The sequence below is a fragment of the Fukomys damarensis genome, unplaced genomic scaffold (genome assembly GCF_012274545.1).
Source record: "Fukomys damarensis isolate Sample0158 unplaced genomic scaffold, DMR_v1.0_HiC HiC_scaffold_7, whole genome shotgun sequence".
Lineage (NCBI taxonomy): Eukaryota > Metazoa > Chordata > Mammalia > Rodentia > Bathyergidae > Fukomys > Fukomys damarensis.
The window spans coordinates 41050703-41063959 of record NW_022900919.1 but is presented as its reverse complement, the minus strand read 5'-3'; the positions used below and the strand labels follow the sequence as shown (position 1 = coordinate 41063959).

Genomic DNA, 13257 nt, shown 5'->3' with positions numbered 1-13257 from the left:
TTACAACAAAACAATCCAACATGTAGCAATCGTTGAGCTCATGTGAGTCACTTCTGGGGTCTGGGAAGACACTGTGCATGACTCTGGGTGATACCTAGGGACCATAGTCTCTGCCCCTTGCTGTCACCCAACACCTGAATTATAACTTTAAGATTCATCTTCCAGCTATCAGTTTACCTCTGCAGCTGTGACCAAATTAAGAAGCTTAGAGCCACCCATTAAAAGATTATGTAAATTCCATCATGCTTGAGTGGCTTGCTTGCTAATCTCCAGGCCCTGCCCCCTGGGCCATCTCATTTCTGCAGCTCTGGTACAAGCAGCTGCATACCTGCCCTTCTCAGCAGCTGACCTCAAATCCTGACGACCAGGGCTGAAGCCTGGCCAAGAGCCCTAAGAGCCAAGTTGTTAATCTGAGAAGACAGCTGGCTGGTCTCCCCCATGCTGTCTGCTCACAGGGAACAAGACCATCCAATCAGGAGATGTTCTGGGACAAGAGCTCTTCAGGCCACAGAGCCTCCTGCCTGCTTCCGAACCCTCCAAGCTGGGGCTACAGGCTCCTAAGCCCTCCGGGTACAAGGACACTTACATGGGTATGGAACCTTAAACCAGGGGGCGACCAGCAGCACGCCCTGCCTGGCATCTGTGCGCGCGTAGAACCCATACTTGGTGCTGTCAGGAGGGAAGACATCAGTCACTGTGAAGATGAAGCAGAGCAGCCAGGACACAAGGATGGCCAGGATTATCTGGGGAGGTCAAAGGAAAGTCTCTGTCAGATGTGCAGAGCTGGCAGGAGTTGGCCACACACACCCTTCCTTCTGTGTGACCATCACACCTAGAAACCAGACCTTCAGAACTGCAGACCCATTCTGTGAGCAGCACTACCCCAAGAGCATGTCCACACAGGTCCATTCACTTTAGAATCTGGCGAGTGAATTAGAATAGACCTCACCTCAAATCATAGTCCCAAGGACAGCGTCCTCCTTTTTTGGCACTGCCACAAGAATGTCTCCCATTTTGGAACTACAACCTTGGCAGCTTCTAAACATTAGCATGACTGAAATGGTCCAAAGCACCCAGAGTTACCACACGGATGGCTAGCTCTAGAGGGTGAGTTCACAGCCTTTTCGTTACCCATGCATCCTACACATGCAATGATGGCATATTGTCAAAGGGGACAAAGTAGACTACTCACGGGGAACATTTTGAAAAGTTGTAACTTGTACGCAGTCCATCCTTTCTTGGATTTGTAAATTGGGAGAGGAAATTTAACATTTCTGGCATATTGAGAAAATAGTAATACTAGGAAAATTGTCCTGAGGATAGAAAAAAACAAACTACGTTAAATAATGTCATGTCTATGGTTTTTTGTTTTGTTTGTGGTACTGAGGATTGAACGCAGGGCCTCCATGCTGAGCTGTATCTCTAACACCCTTAAAAAAAAAAAAAGTTGTTTTGTTTTAATTTTGAAACAGAGTCTTGGTAAATTGCTAACCTGCTCAGTTGGGCTACAATTTTTTATCTTCCTCTCTCAGTTCCCCTGAGTGCTGGGATTAAATGTGTGTACCACCATACTTGGCTTTTATCTGTTAACAAAGCTTCAATGTCAAAAGTGATGTGTGTTCATTGTTTTAGCTAGACTGCTGCTCGTCTTCTCTCCTATGATCTGGAATCATCTTTTGGCACCTCCATTTGGGAGAAGATGCTATACCTCATTGCCTAACATTTTTTGATACTGATTATAATACTTTGGCTAAATGTTACTAACTAGAATAAGAAAACCCAACAAGTGTATGTAAAAGCTAACATTGTGTAAGTGGGGGGCAGATACAACATACAGCACAGTATGTTTACAACTATGAGTTAACTAAAACCAAACTGAGAAACCCCTGCTTGCACACACACACACACACACACACGCCAACACGAGGATCAGTGGGTGTGATCCAAAACGTTCATGGAGATGAGCTTTGGAAAATATGATTCCTGACTTCTTTTTTCTGCTTTTCTATATTTTCTGATTGATTTACAATAAGCACAAATCATTTTTCCAAAGCAAAAATAGAAACTTTAGTTTTAAGAAAACGGCACACAGCAGGATTGAGTTTAGATAGGTTTCTGTGTGCCATCATTACAGGGCAGCTTCTAGGATGATCCCCTTTTCATAGAAACACAAAGCCAGTGGTCCAAGATTACAGTAGGTCTGGACACTGATGGAGTCAGTCTACAGCCTGAGCCCCTCAACTACTGTCACATGGGTCAAAGGGAAAGAGAAGCCTGGGTGGGCTGCAGAACTCCCTTGTGCCTGAGCCTCACAGCCCTGACTGAGCTGCACTGAGTGCTACACGGGAGGCAGTGGACAGGTGGTGACCTCCTTGGAGCAGAGCCTGGAACCTCCCTCATCAGCGAAATGTCCCATGTGTTTGATAAACTTCTGGGTGGATTTCATCATCAAGACAATACAGACACACGATGACATGCTAATCACCTAAGGAAGTAGCTAATCCTCTACTTGGCCTCATTCTGCACTTACAACCAAGGGTAGGGCTGGCAAGAAGAGTGGGTGCTCAAAGCTAAGCTTAATTATTCTTGGACACAGTTCCAACTGCTGAGATGGAATTATCAGCTCCATCAGCAGCTGGGTAAAGTGCGCTCCCTTAACGACACACATCCTTGTCACTTCCTAATGAGATGCAGACCAAAGCTCAGCCGGACTGCCTGGAGGCTCTAGTGAACTGGTGACCCACAGAGGCCTCCCATAGCACCCGCTCAAGCTAGAAAACACAAGGGTGCCCGAGTTATTGCTGCTATTCTGGGGAAGTGAGTTTAACAACAATCTGGCAATGAGGGATATCCCAACTGGCATTAATCCTACAACTACATAAAATTTTCATGTTTAAAAAAATGCTACTTATTTGTTTAAAAGTGGATACTACACAATCCAATAAAGCCCGTCTGCCATTGTTATTACTTCAGGCAATGCCCAATTGCACTGACTGTGGTGTTCATTTTTTCACTGCACATTTAAGGGACAAGGGACACATATGGAATTTTTTAGAAAGGACACTCAGATCTCAGGCCTACATGTGGCAACTCAAATTAATACAGCATATAAGGTAGATGAACACTTTTCTTCTCATTCTAAAAGCATCTACTTTGAGATTATTTTTTATCCTCAAACACACCAAGGGCAGGAATCCCCATAGCAGAAACTGAGACAAAACAAACTCTTCCTCTTTATGCTGCAGGTGTCAGTTATTTTTTTCCCAGCAATGGAAAGGTGACTAAAACAGTAATTTCCACAGCCTGGTTCAGCGCTCACTCCTCAGAGTTATTGTGCATAAAACATATTCCAATAACTGGGGAAGATAAATCTGGTACACCGATGAGCTACTCTCATCTCCTTTTGTGCTTTGCAGCTGCTTGTATTATTATATCCTCTGTCCAAGATTCCACCGGGATTCTCTTCTACACTCTATGAATTATAGACATTAGCATTTCTTACGGAACGTGTGGCAAGCATTTTCCTAGACTCATTTTTAATTTAATTTCAGTGGTTTTTGATGTATTTTAAATGTAGCAGTAAAATATATTAATCTTCCATCTCAGTATCTACTTAAGATCTTTCCCACTTTAAGATTAAATATGTAGGTTTTCTTCTGATACTTTTCTAATGTCCTACACAAGTATTTAATTCAAGGGAAATGCAATTTAATATGAAACAGGAATAAACTTCAAGTGACTAGTTTTTCCCACATATTTCTTCCATTCCCTACGCTTTTCAAATATGGCTACCATTTTATACTAAAAATATTTTTCAAAATGTCACCACAACCAGGCCCTGTGACAAAGACCTCCCAGCACTAGGGAGGTTGAGACAGGATTGCAGCATGTTCAAGACAAGCCTGGGCTACACAGTGAGTCGAAGGTCAGCCTCAACTACACAGTGAGACCATGTCTCAAAAATAAATAAATAAATAAAAATAAAAAATAAAAACAAAACAAAACTACCAAATAGATCAACAAAACTGGGAAAGCCCAAGGTAAAGCAAAGTCAAGCAGAGGACTGTGAGAAATCTGGCTGAAGTTTTGGTCAAAAGAGAGAGAGTCCTTGAATTAATGGAGTGACACTGGCTGATTTTCAGAATGGGGAAAAGCAGATTGATGGGAATCAGAAAAGAACTGACAGGAAAATCAGAAGCTACAGGGAAGTTGGAGAAAAGGTCCCCAAGCCAAGAAAAGAAGTAAACAATCTAGACTCTGTCCCAGGCTCTTGGCTCACTGGGAAGGGAACCTGGCTCTCCAGAAGCAAGGAAAGCACCCAGGGCTGAGAGATTCAGGGAGAAATAGGAATAGAGTCCTTACTGTCGTGAACTGCAAAAGTAGTGCTGGGGGGACTCTTTCCATATAGTGGCAACAGCCAAAGAGGGACTTCATTGTGGGTGCCCACCATACTGTCAGAGAGTGCTTGATCAGGTGCCATCTCAGGAAGGGGTTAATATTTAAACCTAGGACTAAGAACAACTAAAAAACAACTTCACTTTGAGGGCATCCAGGGTTGCCTTCCCACAGTGACTGGTAAGAGACCACCACAGGAGACAACTGTGGACATGAAGCAGACTAGAGAGAGATCCTCTGAGAAGTTCAAACTCGGTCAGCAAGGACAGAGGCCCCAACCCCACAGCAAGAAGCCAGGCCCAGTATGAGCTACACTGAGAAACACCTAGGTCTCTGAAGTGCCTACCAGCATTGAGTACTTGGGCCCTTGCCCTGCTGTCAATCCAGTATCTGACTGCCTTCCCTGTCCACCAATGTGACCAAGGACTCATCTTGGCATGGACATTGTTAGAGCTGGGGTGTACAAAGGGGGCTCTGGGTAGGGGGTGGAGACCCCACAGACCATGAGGCTAGGCAGAAAAAAAATCACTTACTGGACTCCAAAACTGCAGATACTAGAAAGAAACCACACATTCAAAAATATAAAGAAGGGCCAGGGATTTAGCTCAGTGGTTCAGTGGCCTGCCTTGCAAGCGCAAGGACCTGAGTTCAATCCCCGGTACCAATCAATCAATCAATCAATAAATAGATAGAGAGAGAATGAGAATGAATTTTTTTTAATTTTTAGACTAATTTTTTATTCACCATTTTTCTTCTAATTTTTCTGTTTTTTATCTATTATTTTACTTTCCTTCCTTTATTTATTAATGTCTTATTCTTCCTTATTTTTTAAGTTTAATTTTAATGTATTAGAACCATTAAGCAATGATTTTAAAAGCAGAGTTTCCACAAAATTAACACATTAACTCAGGGCAAAAATACATAGAAAAACCCTAAATCTTAAGGTAGAAGTAAAACATTACAAAAACAGCAAGTCAAGAATGTCAAGATTTTAAGACACTCACATAGTATTTTATAGCACTAAAACATGTTAATACAGTCAGAAATATTACCTGTTGGTCCAAGATTTCTCAGCCTGTAAAATGCCTCAGCTGCTAATTGAAGAAATTTTGCTGTTAAGTAACAGCTATCATATAACCAAGTGACCACTTTTTATGTCAAAGAAACTAAGGCCAGTAACCTTATGGTTTTCATTTGTAAAGATTTTAGAACATTAAATATGAAACATTACTAGAAATATTTTTAGATTTATATCCCCATGCTAATTCCCAAAGGATGTATATCCCTCCCCTTTAACTCCATTTAAAAATTCTGTGAACTGCTAACATCTATTCATTGTAGGCCTGTCCTACCGATAATGAAGGCATGAATTATTTACTTTGATATGGTAGAAAAATTATAGTCAATTACTACATCCTTTTCTGGTCACTAACTTCAAACTGAAATCAAAGAAATTTTACACCTCAACAAGTGAAATTCTAGAAGTTTTAATTATGACTGGAACCTGGGCATGGGATGAAGGGGGAGTTCGTGCTTGTTTGCCTGTTTTGTGGTGCTGGGGACCAAGTAGACAAGCACCCTATCACTCAGAGACACATCCAGCCCAGTAGTTCACTTATATAGGGAATTAACAGCAGTCCTTCTGAAAAACAGAGTTAACAACCTTACATTTTCCTTCATGATCAACAAACACCTTTTGTTTTGGGGGCATGAGATAAGATGCAAAAAGTTTGATTTAATCAGAAAACAAGGACTAGCTAGCTTATACATTCTATTGAATAGCGTCAAAAAAGACAAAATGTATTTAAAATAATTTTGTAAGTCTAGCAAATATGAGGTTGATGGTATCTTACCTAACATACAAAGTAATTACAAAGATTCCTTTTTATTGGGCTGGAGATTTAGCTCAATGGCACCATGCCTGCCTTGCAAGCACAAGATCCTGAGTTCAATCCCTGGTAACCCCCCCAAAATAAAAATAAATAAAATAAAATAAAATTTTTTAAAGATTCCTTAAAAAAATAAAGATTTGTTTTTATTACAAACTTAAGCTATTTTTATAAAAACAGCTATACTTCACTGTACTTCTATCCTTACCTGTGTATTAAGAAAAACTTGTTAAAATTTCTTGCGTAGTATTTCTGAAAAATATGTAGTGAAAGAAAATCACTACAACTACCAGGACAGCTTTGAAATTCTGACTGCAGATGCATTTCAAAGTAGATTTAACCCCTTTCAGGACTGTCATTTAAATCATGAATATCTTCACCAATCCAAACTGTGAAAATAAAACTAGTCAGTGCTGACTACAGTTAAATAGTACTGGTATTATGGGAAAAAAAATGAAAATACATTCAACAATTACACACTAAGTAAGAATAACTGATAAATATTTATATCTTTGAAGGTTATCTCAACTTTCATGAGTTTTCAACTGAAAGGTAATCTGCCCAGACACATTACATAAAATAGAAAGGAGTAGGGAGGTAATTTTGTATACATGTTACACATGTTTGGCACCCAGTTTCCCCTCATTTATTTCCCCTATTCTAGGCATAACTCCTGGAAGACATGAGATGAAAGGCAGCCAGAACAGAACACCTGCAGGGCTCATAAGAACACATTAGTGTATAAAACTTTTTCAGCTGCGTAGCTGCTCTCACTGTGCTTATGCTACATGTAACATATCTGTACAACCATGTTCTCTTGCCATTTGTGGAAAAAATGAAGGTTAATAAAACATCAATATGTTAGTTTCTTTAAATGCAAAGATTGACTGTCTTTAGCTCAACTACGTCATAACCAAAAGTTTCTGCTTTGATAATACAATATGAAAAAGTTCACTATGAACACTAGTACATTCCTTCCTTAAAGGCTTTCCCTTCAATTTACCTCAATGTATCTTTATAACTGATACAACTGATCTCTGCAACAAAAGTGAAAAATGACAAAGTTGAACTGATTTAACTTTGCAGCACTTTAGGGTTTGAGAAATTTTCCTTTAGGATTTAAAGGACATCATTGAAATGCTGCTTTAAATAGTCTACAGGATCCATCTGAAGCTCTCGTTCTTCATCTTGGACATCTTCCTCTCCACCATCACCATCTTCTTCCTCATTCTAAGCCAGCTCAGCCTGCTTGTCTGCTTCCTACTCACCTACGTTACCATCACCTCCATTATAATCCGCCACTTCAGCCATGCTGCGGATCAGCAGGGTATTCATTTCATCAAAGAACCAGCTTTGCTTCAGTTTGTGGAAATCACCGACCCTATCCATGGTGGCTTGCTGTAGTATATCCACTTGAATTCTGGGTTCATTCTCCAAGTCTGAGACAGGATTTAAACGCTGAAGAGGACTGGAAGGGTTGTTTTGAACTACCCAGGTTGCCATTGTGGTTTACATGTGAATCTGGACCCATATTTGGGGAGAGAGGTTGTCCAGTTGGAAGATGGGAGATTGATGATTTTCATGTTGAGAAACTAAAATGGGGGAGGGGGGCTTCCTTAAAGAGGTGGGAAGATCATCAACTTTAGCTAGGTCATTCTCTTCTACTTCAGGCATCCCTGCATCACCATCTTGTTTGATTTGTTCTTTTCCATGTGGAATAAGATTACTTGAGGGTTCTTCATGCTTATCTGAAACATTCTCACCTACTTCTGCAATATTTTTAAGTACTATATGATTGTTTATATCCAATTCTTTTCCATCATTTGATTGAACCCTGGGGGCCTCTTGCTTTTGTTCTTGCAAAAACTGATCTGCTTTTTAATATTTTCTTCATGCTGTGCTCTTAATTCCTTGATCTGCTGTCCACACTGAAAATTTTCATATTCTAACCTCTTCAGAAGGTAAGTGTTGTTCTTTCTATTGTCCTGAGGCTGGTCTTCTTGTGGAAGAGAATAAACTCCTCGCAAAGCTCAGCAAGCTGCTCTTTTAAATGATGTACATCAGTCATCTGATATGATACATTGTTCTGTAGTTTAACCATGACATCCTCACACCTCTTTCCCAGGCCCTGCCTGCCTGCAGCCCTCTACTAAGGCGGTTATAGTCGGCCTTCTTCTGGTCAATCTGTTTCTTGTGTGTGTCCACCAGGAGCAGATCTGAGCTGCGCTTCCCCATATGCATGCAGGAGCTCCGGACTATCACCGGGCTGCTGAGGTGCAAGGGTGTAGGCCCAGGGCCGGAGAGGGGCGGAGTGGTGGGGGCGGGGCCACAAGCCGGGTCCCTCCCCGAGCCCCACCCTAGTGGGCTCCAGAACTCCAACACCTAAGGCCTTGGAGAAGCCGTAGGGCGCACCCGGGCCAGGCCTCTCCTATTCTTAATTTTTTTCCTGTTATCTTTATCTAATTCTACAAATATTCTATTACTTAGAAGGACCCTTTGTATTCTTTTTCTCTCATCTCCCAATGTTTACTTTTTAAATTTTTTCTTCTTGCATTCTCTCATCTCTGTTCTTCAATACTATAACCATTAACCTTGACTAATTTTTAGGTAGTTAAATCTGGTACTATTGCTGAATTCTTTTCTACCATTAGTGGAGGTAAAGTTATCCTATTAAGTAGATAGATATTTGCTGTATGTCAATATTTGGTTTGTCTTAAGTGTTTATATTGTAACGATAGACCTCTTTTCCAAGGTGACAGGTGGTACACTATAGGTTCTTAGGGTATGTCAATATCAGTTTGTTTCGGGTGATATTACTCTTGCTGATTTACTTGATAACTGCCAGGGTCTTAAAGTCATTGGTATAATAGGTTATCTCTACGCCAATTCCTGGATTGCCTCTCTGTGACATTAACACTACTGCAGCTCATTCCCAGAGAAATGCATATGAGGCTAATGCATCTACCCCTCCCATATTAACAGAGATGGTCAGATCTTGGACAGAGGCAATGAACTATAGTTAGCCACACCCTCAGTGCATCACTGAGAAGCAGACTATCGAAAGATATCTCCATACTAGCAACAAAGTCTTTCCACTTTAAAAAAAAAAAAAAATCCAAGTCTTTCCATTATAAACAACTGCAAACCTAAGCATAAAATAGACCAAAGAAACAAAAATAAATAAAAAAAGAAGACAGGCAATAAAATGCCTCCCTAAACTATCAACTCTCCCAAAGATGATTCATGGGGCATTGAGGGAAAGGAAAGGAAAGCCACACAGTTGAATTATTTCAAAGGATTATGGGGGTGGGATTAGCAGTAGCCAAATTTATGAAAAAGTAAAAGTGAGGAATGAGGAAGAAACTGGCTCTGCCAGCTGGGCCGAGTAAAAGGGAAAAAGCAATGAAAGGACACCCTAGAGAAAGCAGGGTGGGCTACCACGAAGAAAGTCATGAGAGCCCACAGAGAAAATACTAACGTACAAGTCAGTAAGGTGCTCGATGGGCTCATAGCAGATATAACTAATCAGATAGTGGAGGCAATAAACAAAACAATTAGGGCGCTTACAGAAGACACTAATAAAACTGGGCTAAACAAACAATATAAAACATGAATGACTAGTTTTGCAAAGAATTAAAGTCCACTAAAAGGTTTCAAACAAATCCCAGACACTAACCACTTTACAGTTTACACCACGCATCACTCGGCAGTGTATCTGCTGTTTATGTACTTTCCCGAGTACTGCTCAGGCAGCTGTCATTTCAACCAGCTGATTCTTTTACTGAATAAATTCGATAAAACTGTCATTTTTATATTTCCCGTTATATTACCTTATAAAGTTAATGAGAAATGTGCATTTTGGGTCATCCAGTATTTAAATAATTGGACTGGTGAGTAGTTAAAAATTATACTGAAAGTATGGGCAGTGGATGTGACCAACGTAAGGACACAATCTCAGAATTAGAAGTCAGGGATACCCTCAAAGACCAAACTACATGCTCAGAGATACCTTAAAACAAGAGAACATGAAAAACGGACCCAACGGCTGCTACATGATGCAAGAAAGAGTAATCTATTAACTGAAATAAGCAAAAACAAAACAAAAACAAAAACAAAAAACCCAGAGCAATGTGAGATAATGAAAAGATGGAAATACAGTGTTTGTAGATGGGTAGGGGAGGAGGGGGTAAAGGGAGGGCAGGGAGAAGGAGAAAAAATGAGAACCAAGACCTGTCATGTAGAGGTACAAGATCCCAACAATGAATGTAACTGTACTGTGTACCTAAAATGTACCAATAAACTCAATTAAAGCTGAAAAAAAAAAACCCAGAGCATTAAAATGATCTGTTTACGCAAATAACAGGAGAAAGCCTTCCAAGTACAGGGCAAGAATTAAATGTACAGATAAGTCAGGCCTACAGAACCCCAAATAAATGATCAAAACAGAATCTTCCCATGTCACATCAGTCTAAATGCCAGAAGTCTAGCACAAGGACAGAACTTTAAAAGGTGTTAGAGAAAAGCAATTAATCACTTACAAAGGTAAACACATTATAATTACTGCAGACTTCTCAACACAAACTTAGAGGGCAGAAAATTTGGAGAGAAGTTTCAAGCCCTAAAAAATAACTTCCAACACAGATATATATTCTGCAAACTTTCTTGCAAAACTGATGGAGAAAAAAGGTCTTTCCATGACACAAAGCACCTCAAGAAATTTATGACCACCAAATCAGCCTTCCCAAATTTTTTCAAGGCTATCCTAGAGACAATGAAGCCAATACTGCCAAAAATTCCAACAGAATGAATACACTGGGCAGGGTGAACAGTGGAAGGAAAGAAGGAAGGAAGGCAGGAAGGAAGTCAGGAAGGAAGGAAGGCAGGCAGGAAGTCAGGAAGGAAGGAAAGCAGGAAGGAAGGCAGGCAGATAAGCAGCAACAGGAAAAAAAACACAATGACAGGATTAAGTCAATATCTTTCAATAATAAATCTCAATGTGAATGGTCACAGCTCTCCAATCAAAAAATACAGACAGGCCGGGCGTGGTGGAGCACACCTGTAATCCCAGCACTCAGGAGGCTGAGGCAGGAGGATCACTGTGAGTTCGAGACCAGCCTGAGCTACATAGTGAGCTCCAGGTCAATCTCAACTACATAGTGAGACCCTGTCTCAAAAAACAAAAAAACAGACAGAGTAGATTAATAAACAAAACCCAACAATATACAGTATACAAGAAACATTTAACCCAAAGAAAAAATGCACCAGTTAAAAATCAGAGGATCGGGCCGGGAATTTATAGCTCAGCGGTTCGGTGGCCTGCCTTGCAAGTGCAAGGACCCGAATTCAATCCCCGGTACGAAAACAAACAAACAAACAAACAAAAAATCAGAGGATGGAAAACAATATTCTACACAATGCGAACCCAGAAACAAGCAGGAGTATCTCTCCTAATTTCGGACAAAGTGGAAGAGGCAAAGAAGGTCATTACATATTGGTTAACTGAACAATTCAACAGGAAGAAGGCGGCCGGGGACTTAGCTCAGCGGTTCAGTGGCCTGCCTTGCAAGCTCAAGGACTCAAGTTCAATCCCCGGTACCAAAAAAAAACCCAAAACAAAACAAGAGGAAGAAGTAACAATTAATACACCAAACACTGGTGTGCCCAACTTTATAAAACAAACACTACCAAATAAACACAACTATAATGGGGAACCTCAATGCCCCACTGTCACAAATAGATGAACTAGACACCCCAAAAAAGAAATATCTGAGTTGAACCAAACTTTCAAACAAATGTAATTTATAGATATCTACAGTGTTCAACTCAACAACAAAATACACATTCTTCTCAGCAGCCTGAGACTTTCACTAAAATGGACCACATGCTAGTCCCTAAAGGATGCAAAAGAATTCTAACTATCCCACGCACATTCTATACAATGTAAGGAAATTAGAAATCAATGGCCGGGGATTTAGCTCAGCAGTTCGGTGGCCTGCCTTGCAAGCACAAGGACCCGAGTTCAATCCCCGGTATCCCCCGCCCCAACAAATGCAATCAGAAATCAATGGCAAAAGAAATCACATAAATTACGCAAACATGAAAATTAAGTAATACCTTCTTGAATAATCAATGAATCACAAAAGAAATCAAGGAAGAAATTAGATAGAAATCAAATGATAATGCTAGTACAACATAGCAGAACTTCTGGGACACAGTCTTAAGAAGGAAGTTTATAGTTGTGAATGCCCACATAAGAAAAACAGAGCAAGTCCAAATAAATTGCCTAACAATGCACTATAAAGTCCTAGAAAAACAAGAACAACCCAAATCCAAAGTAGTACTAAGACGGAAATTATATAGATCAGAATAGAACTTAATGAAGTGGAGACTAAAAATAGAATCAATGAATCAGAAGAAACCATCAACAAACGAATAGTTTTTTGAATGAACAAAATATATAAACCCTTAGCCAATCTTATGCAAAAAAGTGAAGACCCAAATCAATGCAATTAGAAATCAAAAGGGAGAAAAAGCACAATGGTTTCTGCTGAAATCCAGATTATTAGTAGCTACTTTGAGGTTTTCTTTTCTTTTTCTTCTTCTTTGGTACCAGGATAGAACTTGGGTCGTTGCAATTGCAAGACAGGCGGCAGAACCACTGAGCTAAATCTCCAGCTAGTAACTGCTTTGAGATCCTGTACTCTAATAAAATGGAAAATTCAGAAGAAATAGATTCCTAGATATATATGACTAACCAAAGCTGAACCAAAAAATATGAAATCCCTGAATAATCCAGTATCAGGCAATGAGGATGAGGAAGTAATAAACTACCAACTAAGAAAAAACTTAGGCTGGGTGGGTATAGTGGTGCACAGCTGTGACCCCAACACTAGGGAGGCCGAGGCAGGAAGAGCACCATTAGTTCAAGGCCAGTTTGAACCACATAGTGAGACAGTCTCAGAGGAAAAAAAAA

General features: G+C 40.3%; 1 protein-coding gene and 1 pseudogene across 2 annotated transcripts in view; both read right to left on the bottom strand.

Annotated features, from left to right (window-relative positions):
- Positions 1 to 13257, bottom strand: part of Slc23a2 (solute carrier family 23 member 2) — a 114256-nt gene that overhangs the window by 15953 nt on the left and 85046 nt on the right. For both annotated transcript variants that reach the window (XM_033761198.1, XM_010607533.2), the window contains exons 9-10: positions 1193 to 1313; positions 587 to 743 (exon numbers count right to left, since the gene is read on the bottom strand). In XM_033761198.1, the coding sequence (XP_033617089.1) occupies positions 587 to 743; positions 1193 to 1313 (278 nt within the window). The remainder of the gene's footprint in view (positions 1 to 586; positions 744 to 1192; positions 1314 to 13257) is intronic.
- LOC104850538 lies at positions 7264 to 9348 on the bottom strand (annotated as a pseudogene).